Source organism: Caretta caretta, chromosome 10, assembly GCF_965140235.1.
Source record: "Caretta caretta isolate rCarCar2 chromosome 10, rCarCar1.hap1, whole genome shotgun sequence".
Lineage (NCBI taxonomy): Eukaryota > Metazoa > Chordata > Testudines > Cheloniidae > Caretta > Caretta caretta.
The window spans coordinates 17710526-17727615 of NC_134215.1; the positions used below are offsets into that span (position 1 = coordinate 17710526).

Here is a 17090-nt window from a genome sequence, read left to right on the forward strand (position 1 = left end):
ACTTTATGCATGTGATGGGGTTGGGACTCACCCCCGCAGGGCCTCCTGCTGACTCGTCAGGGAATTAGCTCAGTCCAGTGTGGAGCACCCTCCACTGGTGGTGTCCCATCCGTCTCTCACCCTCTCTTGGCGCCTGGACCCGTGTTGCTCCCTTCTTGCAGCGTCCTCTTCAAGACACTGCCCTCTGGCAGTGCCCCCTAGTCCTCGTTCACCCCCTTACCGGGGGGGGGGTTGGGGGGGGAGGGTTTATCAGCAGTCTTTCACATCGCCCAGCCACAGCGGCCAACCACACCCCAAAGTCTAACCCCTTTTGCCAGGGGTCCGGTGCAGTCCACTATCGCCACATCCAACGGCTGGGTGTATGTGCAAGGAGGAAGGGGGGGACCCAAGCCCCACCCTCTACTCTGGGTCCCGACCCAGGGACCCTTTGGCGGCAGCCTTCCTGCCCTCCTTCTCTCCCCTTGTCTGCCTCTCTCCCTGGGTCGCTTCCTCGTCATCCCCTTTGCAACGGCCTGGCCCTTCCCTCTGGGCCTGCAGCCTGGCAGATACCGGGCTGGAGTTCCTTCTGCTCCCCTTGCCTGCGCTGTCCCTGGTGCTAGCCCTCTTGCACAGGAGACAGACCTTCACCCTCTGAAGGCCAGGGGGGAGTGACTGTGCCCTTCCTGGGCAGCCTTTATATATGGCTGAGCCTGGCCCTGATTGGCTGTCTCTTACTCAGCCTCTGATTGGCTCCCTAGCAGGCCTTCTCTGATTGGCCGCCCACCTGCACAGCCTCTCTGGCCTGCTGAAGCCCCATCTAGTATAGGAGTGGGGCAGCCACCCCACTACAATGCACATGGATACTTTATTTTGCTTGTTATTAAAAAACACATATTTAATCATTGGGATGAATTTTATATTTACTCAAAGGAGCTCATTATTACATACCTCATAATAACTATATCTTTGTTATAGTGTGGGATTCTCTCAGTGCTTATACTAATCTATATGTGACTTCTATTTGCTCCTACTGTTATATTAACAATGTCTTTAAACTGTATTTAACCACATTTTAACAGAGTAGCATAAATTGTTAAGAAAAAGCATCAGTGGATTTTAAAACTGCTAGTATTCCTACACTTTCTGTTACAGTCTGCTGCCCTCATACTAAAATTCATTAGTGGAAATATGGATTGGAGGACCATTCAACACTGAATCTTTCCAACAGGTCTCAACTAAAAAAAAAGCCAACCCAACCAACCAACCCCTCCTCCCAAATCCCAAACCTTCGCTACGCAACTGTGAAAATTAACTGCTCGAGTGGTCTAAAAATATTTAATTCTTTCACATTATGAGGTGGTCTGCTCTCGATTACCTTTCCATAAAAAAACCTTGGCTTCGTATATGATGCGATGAATATTGTACATATCAATAGATTGCTAAGCTAAACACTATAAATATAGTGGCATGAATGTATAGTGCTCACAAAGTATTTTGACATGCAGTAAAACAACTTTCCACTTCCATCAACAGCGTCAATCACAGGTGATACAAACCTGCTCACTTATAAAAAAATAATGATTGTAGAACTACGCTCAAACCTTGTGAAGTTTACGTGAAAACTGAAGCAAGCTATTTACAAGGAAGAACAAGATCTGAACATGGAAGACAAATTTGAGAGGGGCAGCCAAGTGTGGTAGGTGTAATGTATTTTTGGCTGTATCAAAAGTGTACATATGTCAATGGTTAATTCTACATATGTAATTGCATGCCAAACATTTTTAAAGCTATTCCACTGTGTCTGTTATCTGGCACATATATATATTTAATACGAAGTCTGTGTCAATAGCTTGGATAGCAAAACAGTCTGAACTGCATGCTTTGCTATCTAGGGTCTGAATATTTAACACTCCCCTGGTTTGTTTCCAGATTATTAATTTAAAACAGTGCTTCTCAGCCTTTTTGTGCTGGCTACCCTCTCTGGACTTAAAAAAAATCATGACCTCCGCCCCCACTGGAAAAAATTGTGATCCCTTGGGGCTCCAGGTTCAAGGCTTAATGTACATTAGCATTGGAAGCCCTGTGTGGCATGGGGCTGCAGGCAACTGCTCTGCTTCCTACCACCTAACACTGGCCCTGCTTGCTGCCCCCCCCCCCTTAATCCATCTCATAACCCCCAGTTGAGAAACACTGATTTAACATATTTGGTATGCATCTTTCAACAGAAAATCTTAATGTATTTTTATATGATTTTGCCACCTTTGAACTTGTGTGCATAAATCAGACAAATCAGCTACACGTAAGGAAGAAAAAGTTTGATGAAAGACACATTAACAGTTAATCAGACAGAAAAACTTAGCAAATATTACTTTTAGGGTGTAACTAAAGGCAGAATTTGAATTGCTATAATTAAATTGACTTGAATGAAGAACAACAATTTTACAAAAATGTATGGAAGCATTTATAAAACTGTGTGTGGCAAATCTTGCCACAATGCCCAGTCTTTATAAGATTGCTGTGAGAAACCAAATACTTAAATTGTATAGTATACATTATAAGTAGCATTTTTTCACAAAACTTCAAAAGGCCAACATACAAAAAAAAAGATCAAGACAATATTCCAACAGACAGTTACAATGATCGAGCAGTGTGTTGAATTTTCATAACTATTGTAGTAGATTAAATTTAAATTCCTGCAGCTGCTCTGGTCTATAATCTCCTCTCTTTCTTCAACTGAGTGCTCCTTGGTGTTAATTAGAAAGGTGACCCCTCCCCCTGAAGCTTGATAGCTAGCTGGGCTAGATACAATCGAAAATTTCAGAAAGGGTTTTATGTGAAAAGGCATAACGTAGGGCTTGTCATATTGATCGGATTTATGAAATACACTACTCAAAACTAACTGAGTTTAAAAATGACATATAATACATTATTTTATTTTATTACAGTCTGTCTGTAAAAGACAAAATAATGAAATGTAGATAGTGGATTAAAAAACTTTAGAATTCTAAAACAGCGTCTTGAAAACTAAGAACTGACCTCAAAACACTTTTCCTTCTTTGCTTGATGCAGAAGTTCAGCCATTCCCGGCAAAAGTACTGGAAATATGTAATATTCCAAGTATTCTCGAGGAGAACCTGGACAAAACCATATATTTTTTTCATTAACAGATTGAATTTAGTCTGGAGAAAGAAGAACATTCATCTGAAATAAATCAAATAGCCTTAATTTTAATTGGTATCATCTCAGCTTGTTCTAAAACACAGATTCTTTCAATTTAGATAGTCACAGATTTCACTCCTTTTAAGTCACAAAGAATACATCAACTTGAATAAATTTCAAACTGGGTACTTTCTCCTCCCCTCCCCATGAAGGATATCCACCCATTATTGGTTTGCTTTCCCTTAGAAATTGGAGTAAAGTAGTCAGTCACAAAATTCAACTCCTAGGCATCAGGAGGAGGGCCAGGTCACATGGATTTCTCTCTGTTACCCACATCCTTTTCATAGGCTTTGTCATCATGAATAAACCCCTCCAGGAACAAGAGAAACAAACAGAATTGCGATCAGAGCCCCATCAATGTGGCTCCTGATCTGCCAGCAGGCCTAACTGCTAGGTGTTCTGATGTTTTGCCTCTCACCTAGATTGCCAGTCCTGCGGCCTAAGAAGCGAGAGACTAAATTGGGATTCGGACTTTGATTTCCAGTTTGGTAGATTATAACACTTAGCCTTAGACAACAAAGCCAGTTCATGGCTGCGCTCCTTGAAACAGAAAATATGTGCATGTTTAAATATAGGAGAGAATTTTAAGAGTGAAATTTTCTAAAGCACTCTGGGTATGTCTTCACTACGAAATCAGGTCGAATTTATAGAAGTCGGTTTTTTAGAAATCGGTTTTATATATTCGAGTGTGTGTCCCCCCACAGAAAATGCTCTAAGTGCATTAACTCGGTGGAGTGCTTCCACAGTACCGAGGCTAGCGTCGAATTCTGGAGTGTTGCACTGTGGGTAGCTATCCCACAGTTCCCGCAGTCTCCGCTGCCCATTGGAATTCTGGGTTGAGATCCCAATGCCTGATGGGGCTAAAACATTGTTGCGGATGGTTCTGGGTACATATCGTCAGGCCCCTGTTCCCTCCCTCCCTCCCTCCGTGAAAGCAAGGGCAGACAATCGTTTCGCGCCTTTTTTCCTGAGTTACCTGTGCAGACGCCATACCATGGCAAGGATGGAGCCCGCTCAGGTAACCGTCACAATATGTCTCCTGGGTGCTGGCAGATGGTACTGCATTGCTACACAGTAGCAGCAACCCAGTGCCTTCTGGCAGCAGACGGTGCAATATGACTGGTAGCCGTCATCGTCATGTCCGAGGTGCTCCTGGCCGCAGGGACTAAGTTTGGAGTGACTTGACCAGGTCATTCTCTTTAGTCCTGCAGTCAGTCCTATTGAACCGTCTTATGGTGAGCAGGCAGACGATATGGATTGCTAGCAGTCATACTGTACCATCTTCTGCTGGGCAGGCAAGAGATGAGGATGGCTAGCAGTCATATTGCACCGTCTTCTGCCGAGCAGCCATGAGATGTGGATGGCTTGCAGTCCTTCTGCACCGTTTGCTGCTAGCCAAAGATGTAAAAGATAGATGGAGTGGATCAAAACAAGAAATAGACCAGATTTGTTTTGTACTCATTTGCTTTCCCCTCCTCCCCCGTCTAGGGGACTCATTCCTCTAGGTCACACTGCAGTCACTCACAGAGAAGGTGCAGCGAGGTAAATCTAGCCATGTATCCATCAGAGGCCAGACTAACCTCATTGTTCCAATAAGAACAATAACTTAGGTGAACCATTTCTTATTGGAACCCTCCGTGAAGTCCTGCCTGAAATACTCCTTGATGTAAAGCCACCCCCTTTGTTGATTTTAGCTCCCTGAAGCCAACCCTGTAAGCCATGTCGTCAGTCGCCTCTCCCTCCGTCAGAGCAACGGCAGACAATCGTTCCGCACCTTTTTTCTGTGCGGACGCCATACCAAGGCAAGCATGGAGGCCGCTCAGCTCACTTTGGCAATTAGGAGCACATTAAACACCACATGCATTATCCAGCAGTATATGCAGCACCAGAACCTGGCAAAGCAATACCGGGTGAGGAGGCGACGTCAGCGCGGTCACATGAGTGATCAGGACATGGACACAGATTTCTCTGAAAGCATGGGCCCTGCCAATGCATGCATCATGGTGCTAATGGGGCAGGTTCATGCTGTGGAACACCGATTCTGGGCTCGGGAAACAAGCACAGACTGGTCGGACCACATAGTGTTGCAGGTCTGGGACAATTCCCAGTGGCTGCAAAACTTTCGCATGCGTAAGGGCACTTTCATGGAACTTTGTGACTTGATTTCCCCTGCCCTGACGCGCATGAATACCAAGATGACAGCAGCCCTCACAGCTGAGAAGCGAGTGGCGATAGCCCTGTGGAAGCTTGCAACGCCAGACAGCTACCGGTCAGTTGGGAATCAATTTGGAGTGGGCAAATCTACTGTTGAGGCTGCTGTGATGCAAGTAGCCCACGCAATCAAAGATCTGCTGATATCAAGGGTAGTGACCCTGGGAAATGTGCAGATCATAGTAGATGGCTTTGCTGCAATGGGATTCCCTAACTGTGATGGGGCCATAGATGGAACCCATATCCCTATCTTGGCACCGGAGCACCAAGCCGGCGAGTACATAAACCGCAAGGGGTACTTTTCAATAGTGCTGCAAGCTCTGGTGGATCACAAGGGACGTTTCACCAACATCAACATGGGATGGCCGGGAAAGGTGCATGATGCTCGCATCTTCAGGAACTCTGGTCTGTTTCAAAAGCTGCAGGAAGGGACTTTATTCCCAGACCAGAAAATAACTGTTGGGGACGTTGAAATGCCTATATGTATCCTTGGGGACCCAGCCTACCCCTTAATGCCATGGCTCATGAAGCCGTACACAGGCAGCCTGGACAGTAGTCAGGAGCTGTTCAGCTACAGGCTGAGCAAGTGCAGAAGGGTGGTAGAATGTGCATTTGGACGTTTAAAGGCGCGCTGGCGCAGTTTACTGACTCGCTTAGACCTCAGGGAAACCAATATTCCCACTGTTATTACTGCTTCCTGTGTGCTCCACAATATCTGTGAGAGTAAGGGGGAGACATTTATGGCGGGGTGGGAGGTTGAGGCAAATCGCCTGGCTGCTGGTTACGCGCAGCCAGACACCAGGGCGGTTAGAAGAGCACAGGAGGGCGCGGTACGCATCAGAGAAGCTTTGAAAACCAGTTTCATGACTGGCCAGGCTACGGTGTGAAAGTTCTCTTTGTTTCTCCTTGATGAAACCCCCCGCCCCTTGGTTCACTCTACTTCCCTGCAAGCTAACCACCTTCCCCTCCTCCCTTTAATCATTGCTTGCAGAGGCAATAAAGTCATTGTTGCTTCACATTCATGCATTCTTTATTCATTCATCACACAAATAGGGGGATGACTACCAAGGTAGCCCAGGAGGGGTGGTGGAGGAGGGAAGGAAAATGCCACACAGCACTTTAAGCACAGCACTTTAAAAGTTTACAACTTTAAAATTTATTGAATGCCAGCCTTCTTTTTTTTGGGCAATCCTCTGTGGCGGAGTGGCTGGTTGGCCGGTGGCCCCCCCACCACGTTCTTGGGCGTCTGGGTGTGGAGGCTATGGAACTTGGGGAGGAGGGCGGTTGGTTACACAGGGGCTGTAGTGGCAGTCTGTGCTCCAGCTGCCTTTGCTGCAGCTCAACCATACACTGGAGCATACTGGTTTGGTCCTCCAGCAGCCTCAGCATTGAATCCTGCCTCCTCTAATCACGCTGCCGCCATATTTGAGCTTCAGCCCTGTCTTCAGCCCGCCACTTACTCTCTTCAGCCCGCCACCTCTCCTCCCGGTCATTTTGTGCTTTCCTGCACTCTGACATTATTTGCCTCCACGCATTCGTCTGTGCTCTGTCAGTGTAGGAGGACAGCATGAGTTCAGAGAACATTTCATCGCGAGTGCGTTTTTTTTCTTTCTAATCTTCACTAGCCTCTGGAAGGAGAAGATCCTGTGATCATTGAAACACATGCAGCTGGTGGAGAAAAAAAAAGGGACAGTGGTATTTAAAAAGACGCATTTTATAAACAGTGGCTACACTCTTTCAGGGTAAACCTTGCTGTTAACATTACATACATAGCACATGTGCTTTCGTTACAAGGTCGCATTTTGCCTCCCCCTACCACGTGGCTACCCCCTCAACCCTCCCCTCTCCCCGTGGCTAACAGCGGGGAACATTTCTGTTCAGCCACAGGTAAACAGCCCAGCAGGAACGGGCTCCTCTGAGTGTCCCCTTAAGAAAAGCACCCTATTTCAACGAGGTGACCATGAATGATATCTCACTCTGCTGAGGATAACACAGAGAGATAAAGAACGGATGTTGTTTGAACGCCAGCAAACATACACTGCAATGCTTTGTTGTACAATGATTCCCGAGTACGTGTTACTGGCCTGGAGTGGTAAAGTGTCCTACCATGGAGGATGCAATAAGGCTGCCCTCCCCAGAAACCTTTTGCAAAGGCTTTGGGAGTACATCCAGGAGAGCCGCGAATGCCAGGGCAAAGTAATCCTTTCACATGCTTGCTTTTAAACCATGTATAGTATTTTAAAAGGTACACTCACCGGAGGTCCCTTCTCCACCTGCTGGGTCCAGGAAGCAGCCTTGGGTGGGTTCGGGGGGTACTGGCTCCGGGTCCAGGGTGAGAAACAGTTCCTGGCTGTCGGGAAAACCGGTTTCTCCGCTTGCTTGCTGTGAGCTATCTACAACCTCATCATCATCTTTTTCATCCCCAAAACCTGCTTCCGTGTTGCCTCCATCTCCATTGAAGGAGTCAAACAACACGGCTGGGGTACTGGTGGCTGATCCCCCTAAAATGGCATGCAGCTCATCATAGAAGCGGCATGTTTGGGGCTCTGACCCGGAGCGGCCGTTCGCCTCTCTGGTTTTCTGGTAGGCTTGCCTCAGCTCCTTAAGTTTCACGCGGCACTGCTTCGTGTCCCTGTTGTGGCCTCTGTCCTTTATGCCCTGGGAGATTTTGACAAAGCTTTTGGCATTTCGAAAACTGGAACGGAGTTCTGATAGCACGGATTCCTCTCCCCAAACAGCGATCAGATCCCGTACCTCCCGTTCGGTCCATGCTGGAGCTCTTTTGCGATTCTGGGACTCCATCATGGTCACTCTGCTGATGAGCTCTGCATGGTCACCTGCAGCTTGCCACGCTGGCCAACCAGGAAATGAGATTCAAAAGTTTGCGGTTCTTTTCCTGTCTACCTGGCCAGTGCATCTGAGTTGAGAGTGCTGTCCAGAGTGGTCACAATGGAGCACTCTAGGATAGCTCCCGGAGGCCAATACCGTCGAATTGTGTACCCCAAATTCGACCCGGCAAGGCCGATTTAAGCGCTAATCCACTTGTCGGGGTGGAGTAAGGAAATCGATTTTAAGAGCCCTTTAAGTCGAAATAAAGGGCTTCATCGTGTGGACGGGTGCAGGTTTACATCGATTTAACGCTGCTAAATTCGACCTAAAGTCCTAGTGTAGACCAGGGCTCAGTGTTGATCTAACTCTGCTCTCAGTGAAGTCAATGGTAAAGATGCCATTAACTTCAATGAGCACAGAGTTAGGCCCATGACAACTACTTTTTAAAATACAAGCTTCAATCTTTAAGGTGAAAAAAATTAACTCAAAAGACAAAAATGACAACATGATTACCTTGCAGATTACATGGTCCAGTGTATATAAAAGCACAGGCATTTGTTTTAACCAGGTGAATTTCTGCCCTGGATTACTCTGGATTTATACCACTGTAATTCCATCACCTTCATTGGAGTTACTCCAGATTTACACTGGTTTAGCCAAGAGCAGAATATGACCCACTTTTTATTCTGATTTTTATGATCTCAAAGTTAGATAAATTAAATCAAACAAGACAGCCATTTCTAAGAAGCATTTCAGTACAATGTATGTAACTAATTTCACACACAAAAACTCCTGATTAACTACATAACAACTAAACAAGTTTTAATCTTATCCCATGCCATGTTTGATAGTAATAATTATTTTAATAATTTAAGTGCGTCCTGTTTGTTTAGCCATGGTGGTGTTAATAGTCTTAATTGACCTCATATTTTATGGACAAACTAGACACAAAATGGAACCAAATACATTCCAAATTCCAAAGGCTGGAATTTTTAAATGCATCTAAGGCTTTGTGTGTCCAAATGACACTGAATTTCAATGAGATTTGGGCATTTAACTCTTTTGCTTCTTTCAAAATCGTAATCTAGACACTGAAATCACCGAGAAGAGTAAACCCTTTTTAAGATTCAAATTTGTCTGTACTGAAGACCTTAAGAAGAAATATTATGGAGCACTGTACATTATAAAATAAATTTACATCAGGTGTGGAACAATTTCTATTAGTCATCAGATCAGAGTGATTCAGAAATCCTAGGGAGCAAGCACGGAACTTTTTTTTTTTTTTGGGAGGGGGACAGAGGAGGTGCCATAACCAGCTGAAGTGCTGTCCTCAGTCAAGAGTCTCAGCTGCTGTTGCAGTAAATATTCCTGTCTTAATGTGGCAAATACAGATTAATTATTAAAAGGATGGTCTCCTGGAAATGTGTATCTTTAGCAAAGGCTTTGTTCATTGCTTCACATCCTTAATCCAGTTCAGACATCTCTTCTAAATGTTCCTAATTGGAAGGGCAACCTATATAAAAGCCTATGATATTACTGCTTCTCACTGTCAGCAATGGAAAAAAATGAACAGAAGAAAGAGAAGAAACATAGAAAAGGAGGTGAAGAAAGGTGATGGGTTGAAAGACAATATGAAGGCTAAAGTGCAGAACATCTAAAGGAAAACATTGTTACAGGTTCTATGTGAATTTCAGAAAGTTGAAACCAGACTGATAAAAATGGAAGAAGAGAGATTCAGTGTCTGATCACAGATGGAAAGGAAACAGATGGGCAAAGGACTATATTCTGAAAGGAGTTTTCAGACTCAATTATATAGTTATCTTACTGAACCTAATTTGACCTTAAGATTAGAAGGGAAAAATACTTGCCTTTCTTCTGTTGTAATTAGAGCTGTCGATTAATTGTAGTTAACTCAAAAAAATTAATCTCAATTAATCACAGTTTTAATTGCACTGTTAAACAATAGAATACTAATTGAAATGTATTAAATATTTTTGGATATTTTTCTACATTTTCAAATATATTAATTTCAATTAACACCGTATACAAAGTCGAGAGTGCTCACTTTATAGTGTTATTTTTTATTACAAATATTTGCACTGTAAAAATGATAAAAGAAATAGTATTTTTCAGTTCACCTCATACAAGTACTGTAGTGCAAGCTCTTTATGGTAAAAGTGCAACTTACAAATGTCGATGTTTTTGTTACATAACTGCACTCAAAAACAGTATGTAAAACTTCAGAGCCTACAAATCCAGTCAGTCCTACTTTTTGTTCAGCCAAATCGCTAAGACAAACAAATTTGTTTACATTTACAGGAGATAATGCTGCCTGCTTCTTATTTACAATGTCACCTGAAAGTGAGAACAGGAGTTCTCATGACACTATTGTAGCCAGTATTGCAAAGTATTTACTTGCCAGATGTGCTAAACATTCGTATGTTCCTTCATGCTTCAGCCACGCTTCCATGCTGATGATGCTCATTAAAAAAATAAGGCGTTAATTAAATTTGTGACTGAACTCCTTGGGGGAGAATTGTATGTCTCCTGTTCTGTTTTACCTGCATTCTGCCATATATTTCATGTTGTAGCAGTCTCGGATGATGACCCAGCACTTTTATTTTAAGAACACTTTCACAGCAGATTTGATAAAACGCAAAGAAGGTACCAATGTGAGATTTCTAAAGATAGCTACATCACTAGACACAAGGTTTAAAAATCTGAAGTGCCATCCAAACAGCTGAGAAGGACGAGGTGTAGAGCATGCTTTCAGAAGTCTTAAAAGAGCAACATTCTGATGCGGAAACTACAGAACCCGAACCACCAAAAAAGAAAATCAACTTTCTGCTGATGGCATCTGATTCAAATGATGAAAATGAACATGTGTCGGTCTGCGTTGCTTTGGATTGCTTTGGTTATCAAGCAGAACCCGTTATCAGCATGGATGCATGTCCTCTGGAATGATGGTTGAAGCATGAAGGGACATATGAATCTTTAGTGCATCTGGCGCATAAATATTTTGCAATGCCAGCTACAACAATGCCATGAGAATGCCTGTTCTCACTTTCAGGTGATATTGTAAACAAGAAGCGGGCTGCATTATCTCCTACAAATGTAAACTTGTTCGTCTGAGCGATTGGCTGAACAAGAAGTAGGACTGAGTGGACTTGTAGGCTCTAAAGTTTTACATTGTTTTGTTTTTGAATGCAGTTATTTTTTGTACATAATTCTACATTTGTAACTTCAACTTTCATGATAAAGAGATTGCACTACAGTACTTGTATGAGGTGAACTGAAAAATACTATCATTTGTTTTTTACAGTGCAAATATTTGTAATCAAAAATATAAAGTGAGCACTACACACTTTGTAGTCTGTGTTGTAATTGAAATCAATATATTTGAAAATATCCAAAACTATTTAAATAAATGGTATTCTATTATTGTTTAACAGTGCAATTAATTGCACGACTAAATAAAATTAACTGCGCGACAGCCCTAGTTGTAATATAAACAGCTGAGTAAAAAAGTCTATTCAGGGTTGGAAAATTGTCCTCAGTAGATTTGTACAACTATATATTAAACCCTTAATCCTACAAACAAATGCATTGTTATAGATTTCTAATGCCTGCAGAGTGTATCAATATGACCCTGCAAGGACACATGGGCCCAAACTGGGGTATTTGTTTGAAGTACTGGGGACCAGTCATGAGAATCTCAAATAACAAACCATGTGGAATTTTTTAATTTATGCTTTTAAATAATCACAGCAGGGTGTGCCCTAGTATGCTAGTATGTACACTCTTTCAAAGGTAGGATAGCTTGTCAGGGTAGCCCAACATACTGTGGGGGCATGTCTTAATTCAGATCTTTTGTGCAGAAACTTGCTTAGAACATGCAAAGTGGTATGCAAGGCAGCATATATGCTAAATTATTTTTTGGCCCAGCAGCACCCCTTTCATATAAATCCAGATATTCTTTTTCATGTCTTTGTCTGTGGTCAGTAATATTAGCCATATATAGCTCTGTGCCCACTCTGATACACTGTATCAAGAGACCTTGTCCTCTGTACCATGCACAGGTTGCCTGTACTCACATGACCTTATTTACATCCTTTCTGTTCCTTACAAAGTAAATATATTCTTTCAGACCCTTACTTACATGTTTTTGGATTAGGTGCTGCTGGAAGTGGTGCATGCGTGGGTAAGGAAGGTATTTTTTGGGCACCGGAACATTCAGTAAAAGCTGAGTATAATTGCTTTGTATGTAAAGGCTGCAAAATTCCTGTATCCAAAGAAACCTGTTAAAAATAAACATACTTGACAAGTATCTCATCCAGATTGGTTCCCCTTCATAAATATATTTCAAATAAATTTAGTGTGAGAGGAAATACAAGTTTTGGAATTTACAATAAATAAAATATTAACTGATTTCCGTATTTGGGCTGGACAGTTTCTATCTTTATGAATACTTTAAACAGAGAGAGAATTCTGTTGAGGGGAAAAAAAAATCTAGGCTCCAGTGCACTAAAAATATCCAAATATAGGAAGCTATGCATATGAAAGGCTACGACAGTTGTCTTAAGAAGGGCACTGTCAAGGGATTTTCACAATTTAAAAATGTGCTTTACTCACTGTCAATATATAATACCGCTTTGGAAACTAAAATTGAAATATTTTTCATACTAATATTTTTTCCATTCAATTGCTTGCATACACTACTTGCCTTTGTATCCTGGAATTCTTTTTGTTGTTTAAGCAATAAAATAAGATTGAAATGTGCGTATTTTTAAAGAAAATACAGAGCCAAATTCAAAGCTGATGCAAACCCAAGCCTGAATTTTTCTCCCATGAAAAAAATTGCAGTTACACAGCCTGTGAAAAATCATAATTGGAAAAAATAGTGAAACTAACAAGATTGAAGGCCCATAGTTTGATCTGTGTTTCTAGGAACACAGATACAGTTATAGTGGACAAGAATATTACTCTATCAGACAATGACCTATCCCTAATGTTTAGAAAGAGGAAGGCAAACACCTCATACCAGCACTATTGCATCACTGTCATAATTTTGGCATAATAAACTGTTGCATATTTGAACTCAGATGGTTTTATGAACATGCTCCTACTCTACTGAACAAAATATTAGTAGGATCAGGCCCCTAATACATCTAATATGTTGCGTATCGATAAAACAGACATGAGCAGGCTTCTTTTTAATACACGCAAGGTTCATAAACAAATCCTATTAAGGAATTAACAGAACTTCATTAACATATAAATGCATGTCATTGCACTATGTTTTTGATTCAATTGCAGGGAAACTGAAATCGACAGATATATTACTCCCAAACTAATGACACAGTCATCAGAATTTGCTATTCTTTTTACATAAATTAATATACTATAATGGTGTTATTTTCACTTAGGGCAACAGGATATCCTAGCCAGCTTAGCACAGAGTTATAATATGTTAATATTCATATAAAAAGTTAATATTGTAAGCTAACTGATGCGTAGTAGGCTAAAATAGCTTTGAGATGCTTACTTTAAATGAAAACATCCAAAACAGGCTGATCAAACTTTGTTTTTTAGATCATTTTGTAGGGCTAATTTGGTGCTTTACACAACAAGCTTTGTATTTGAGTCTGTGATGATTTATCTCCCTGCTCAAGCAGTTCTCTTTGAGACAAGGGCTCAAAGTTTTTTTTGAAAAGTTTTATGAACACCCGTGATGTCAACAGGCCCAAAGTTTTCCTACAATAAAAATACCTAGCCAAATACAGATTAGGCAAAGTTGCCCACCTTATGTAGAACCTCAGTTACGAACACCAGAGTTACAAACTGACTGCTCAACCACACACCTCATTTGGAACTGGAAGTAAGCAATCAGGCAGCAGAAACAACAAAAAACTCAAATATTGTACAGTACTGTGTTAAACATAAACTACAAAAATAATAAAGGGAAAGTTTAAAAAAAGAGGATAAGTTAAGAAAACTTTCTGTGCTTGTTTCATTTAAATTAAGACAGTTAAAAGCACCATTTTTCTTCTACATAGTAAAGTTTCAAAGCTGTATTAAGTCAATGTTCAGTTGTAAACTTTTGAAAGAACAACCATAACACTTTGTTCAGAGTTACAAACATTGCAGACTTACGAACAACTTCTATTCCCAAGGTGTTCGTAACTCTGAGGTTCTATGGTAGTAGGCCTGAATCTGGTTCACCTTTTTGTAATTTTTTTTTTTTTTAAAGATATGGAAGGGGAAAAAAAAAAAAAAAAAAGCTTCCCAAACTGAGGGATTCAGCACAAAGTATACGAAATTCCAAACTTACCACCAGGGTGATATACCAACAATAAATGTGAGGACCTGTGTGTCTTTGCAATAGCAAGAGTTTGAGTAAGGCAACAATGGCACATGTGTGAAAACAGAGCATCAGTCTTCTACTCTGCTTACTTGCCTCATTCTTGCAATCAGGGAGAGTATGAAAATATGCAGGAATCCAGTGAAAAAGATGCTTGCGTATTTCAATATCCTGCCTATTCATAAGAAGGAAGCAGACAGGCAGAGCAGAGGGACAGCACAATGTGCAAACCAAAACACAGCTGGTAATCTAATTTTAGGCATAGCAGCCTTACCAAAATATCTTTAAAGAACAGCAGTGATTTCTAGAATATTGCATTTGACACTTAAGAGAAATTTGAAATACATGGTCACACATTCATCGAATGAATTTGGAGATATTTTTGATACCTAATCTTCCCCTTTAGAAATAGATGCACCTTTTCAGACATACCATGTACAGATTTTTTGCTTGAATTGTACTCACAGAATCTTGTTTTGATTCAGGACTATACGGAAATGGAGGCTGCTCTGCTTCATAATCTAAAAGAAGACAAAACCCAGCACCACACCAAATGTCAAAAGGACTTTATAACTATTTTTCTGAAAACACACAAATATTAGTTATTAAAAGCTACTTTCATTTGCAAAAATGATAAACCATGTATGATAAGCAAATACTTAACTCAAAATCTAATTTATTAAAATGAGACAGAACTTCTGAGTCACTTGTCCTGGAGAATCAAGGCCAATATTTTCAGATATACAGGAAGTCTTTCTTGAAAATGGGCTTTTTGTGCTAAGTAAGCAATTTAGCATAGTTTAAGACTATAAAATGTTTGTTAAATAAAATGAGGATGCTTGCATGAAATTAATAATCCTTTTCACTTATATGCAATAGTGCTTTTCAAATGAGGCTCTTTATACAGGGGGTCCCTGCTATATGTCTCCCCCTTATCAGTCGTTTCGCAAAACTGTCGCTCATCAATAGGGGAACGTGTTCCAATTCACATCGGTCCCAATCCACATATCCGTCGCTTCACCTTTTGTGTGGCTTTTCTTTGGGTGCTTTCCCCAGCGTTCAAGAGGTGCTGGGAGGGATGGGGTACACTCAGAGGAGGGGGTGGAACTGGGTGGGAACAGGCAGGGAGGGAGTAGAGGGGGGGCAGGAAGAGGAGGGAAGGCCATTATTTCTTATGGGGAAAAATTGACTGGTATCCATTGTTTCAGTATCTGTTGCCCTTTTCAAGAACACAATCCCTACATATACCGGGGACCCCCTGTAAACTATTAAACTCCTGTGAGGTAGCTAACTATTATCATCTACAATTTATAAAGGAAAAAATGGAAGTGCAGAGTGGTTATGTGATCTTTGCAAACTATTCAGTGAATCAGTAAAAAACAGAACCCAGGAGTCCTGAATCCTGGCCATATGTGCTGACCATTGAACAACAGTTCCACCTACCCCAAGTGCAAAATGTTCCTAATTCATATCAAAGGCAGAAACCCACTCAGGTTTTCTGCTCTCACTATATGTACAGATCTCCTAGTGATATCAATGACAGATTTGCAAAGGTATGGGCTGGATCCATCTCCCACTGAAATAAATTGGAATACTTCAATTAACTTCATTGGTCTTGGATCTGCCACATGGAGAACAAGAGAGTGTAGTTAAGATCCACCAAGAAGAAATTTTGCTCTTAATGAAATTAAATTTAAAAATAGAGAATAAAGGACAACAGTAAGGGATTTAAATGGTTCTCTAACTGGAAAGTTCTGACAAATTTCAGGATTTCTACACATGAACCATTCAAATCTTTCCACAAGTTTATTTTATCCATACAGTAGGAATATATGGATCTGCGAAGCAAAACTGAAATCTTACAGAATATTATCTTAATAAAATATTTGGCAATATATCTTCAGTTTACATTACAATTGTAAATACATGACTCAGGGTGGTATTTTGACATTAAAACTAAGTAGTTAGTCAACATCACCAGAAACCCAAAATGGAATTACAGACTTCAACCCTGATCCAGCATTCTTTAGGAACTAGGTGTCCCTGCAGAGCCCCACTAACTTTGAAGGTGATTATGGGAAGAAGCTAAAGTCTTCCCTCACACTACACAATTCAGGATGAGGGCCTTAGATGCAAAACATACCTGCTACTACCCAACCTACCATTTTTATAGTCATGTGCCTTAACTGGCATTACGGCCTCCATCCATGGTATGCACCTACTGATTCAGTCAAGTTAGGGTAGGTAACATTTTATTCTAGGATTAAAAATGGCCATTTAATATAAAGCACTTATCACACTGCAGGGCACTATAAATACTAAATAAATAAATAGATAACTTTAGTTACTGTACAATAAAATGATTGGTGGTGTGGGCTCCTCAACTTCCTGAATATTCCTAGTAGCAACAGCTGCCAGTGCAGATGCTGGGGAATGGCCAAGACAAAGGCTTCTATTTGTGAAAATGAAAACAAGGCTTATTAATTTTGTA

The 17090-nt window shown here is 41.3% G+C and overlaps 1 protein-coding gene across 6 annotated transcripts in view; it reads right to left on the reverse strand.

The window, feature by feature from the left end:
• The window catches only part of IQCK (IQ motif containing K), a 214045-nt gene that overhangs the window by 196091 nt on the left and 864 nt on the right, over positions 1-17090 (reverse strand). For 5 of the 6 annotated variants that reach the window (XR_007358682.1, XR_007358683.2, XM_048865780.2 and 2 more), the window contains exons 2-4: positions 15065-15120; positions 12398-12536; positions 3016-3113 (exon numbers count right to left, since the gene is read on the reverse strand). Coding sequence is in view for 4 of the 6 variants with exons in the window: in XM_048865780.2 (XP_048721737.1) it covers positions 3016-3113; positions 12398-12536; positions 15065-15120 (293 nt within the window). In the remaining 2 variants the exon portion in view is untranslated. Of the gene's footprint in view, positions 1-3015; positions 3114-6541; positions 7078-7664; positions 8262-12397; positions 12537-15064; positions 15121-17090 lie in introns of those variants that run through there. The other variant, XM_048865779.2, reaches the window with a different exon arrangement.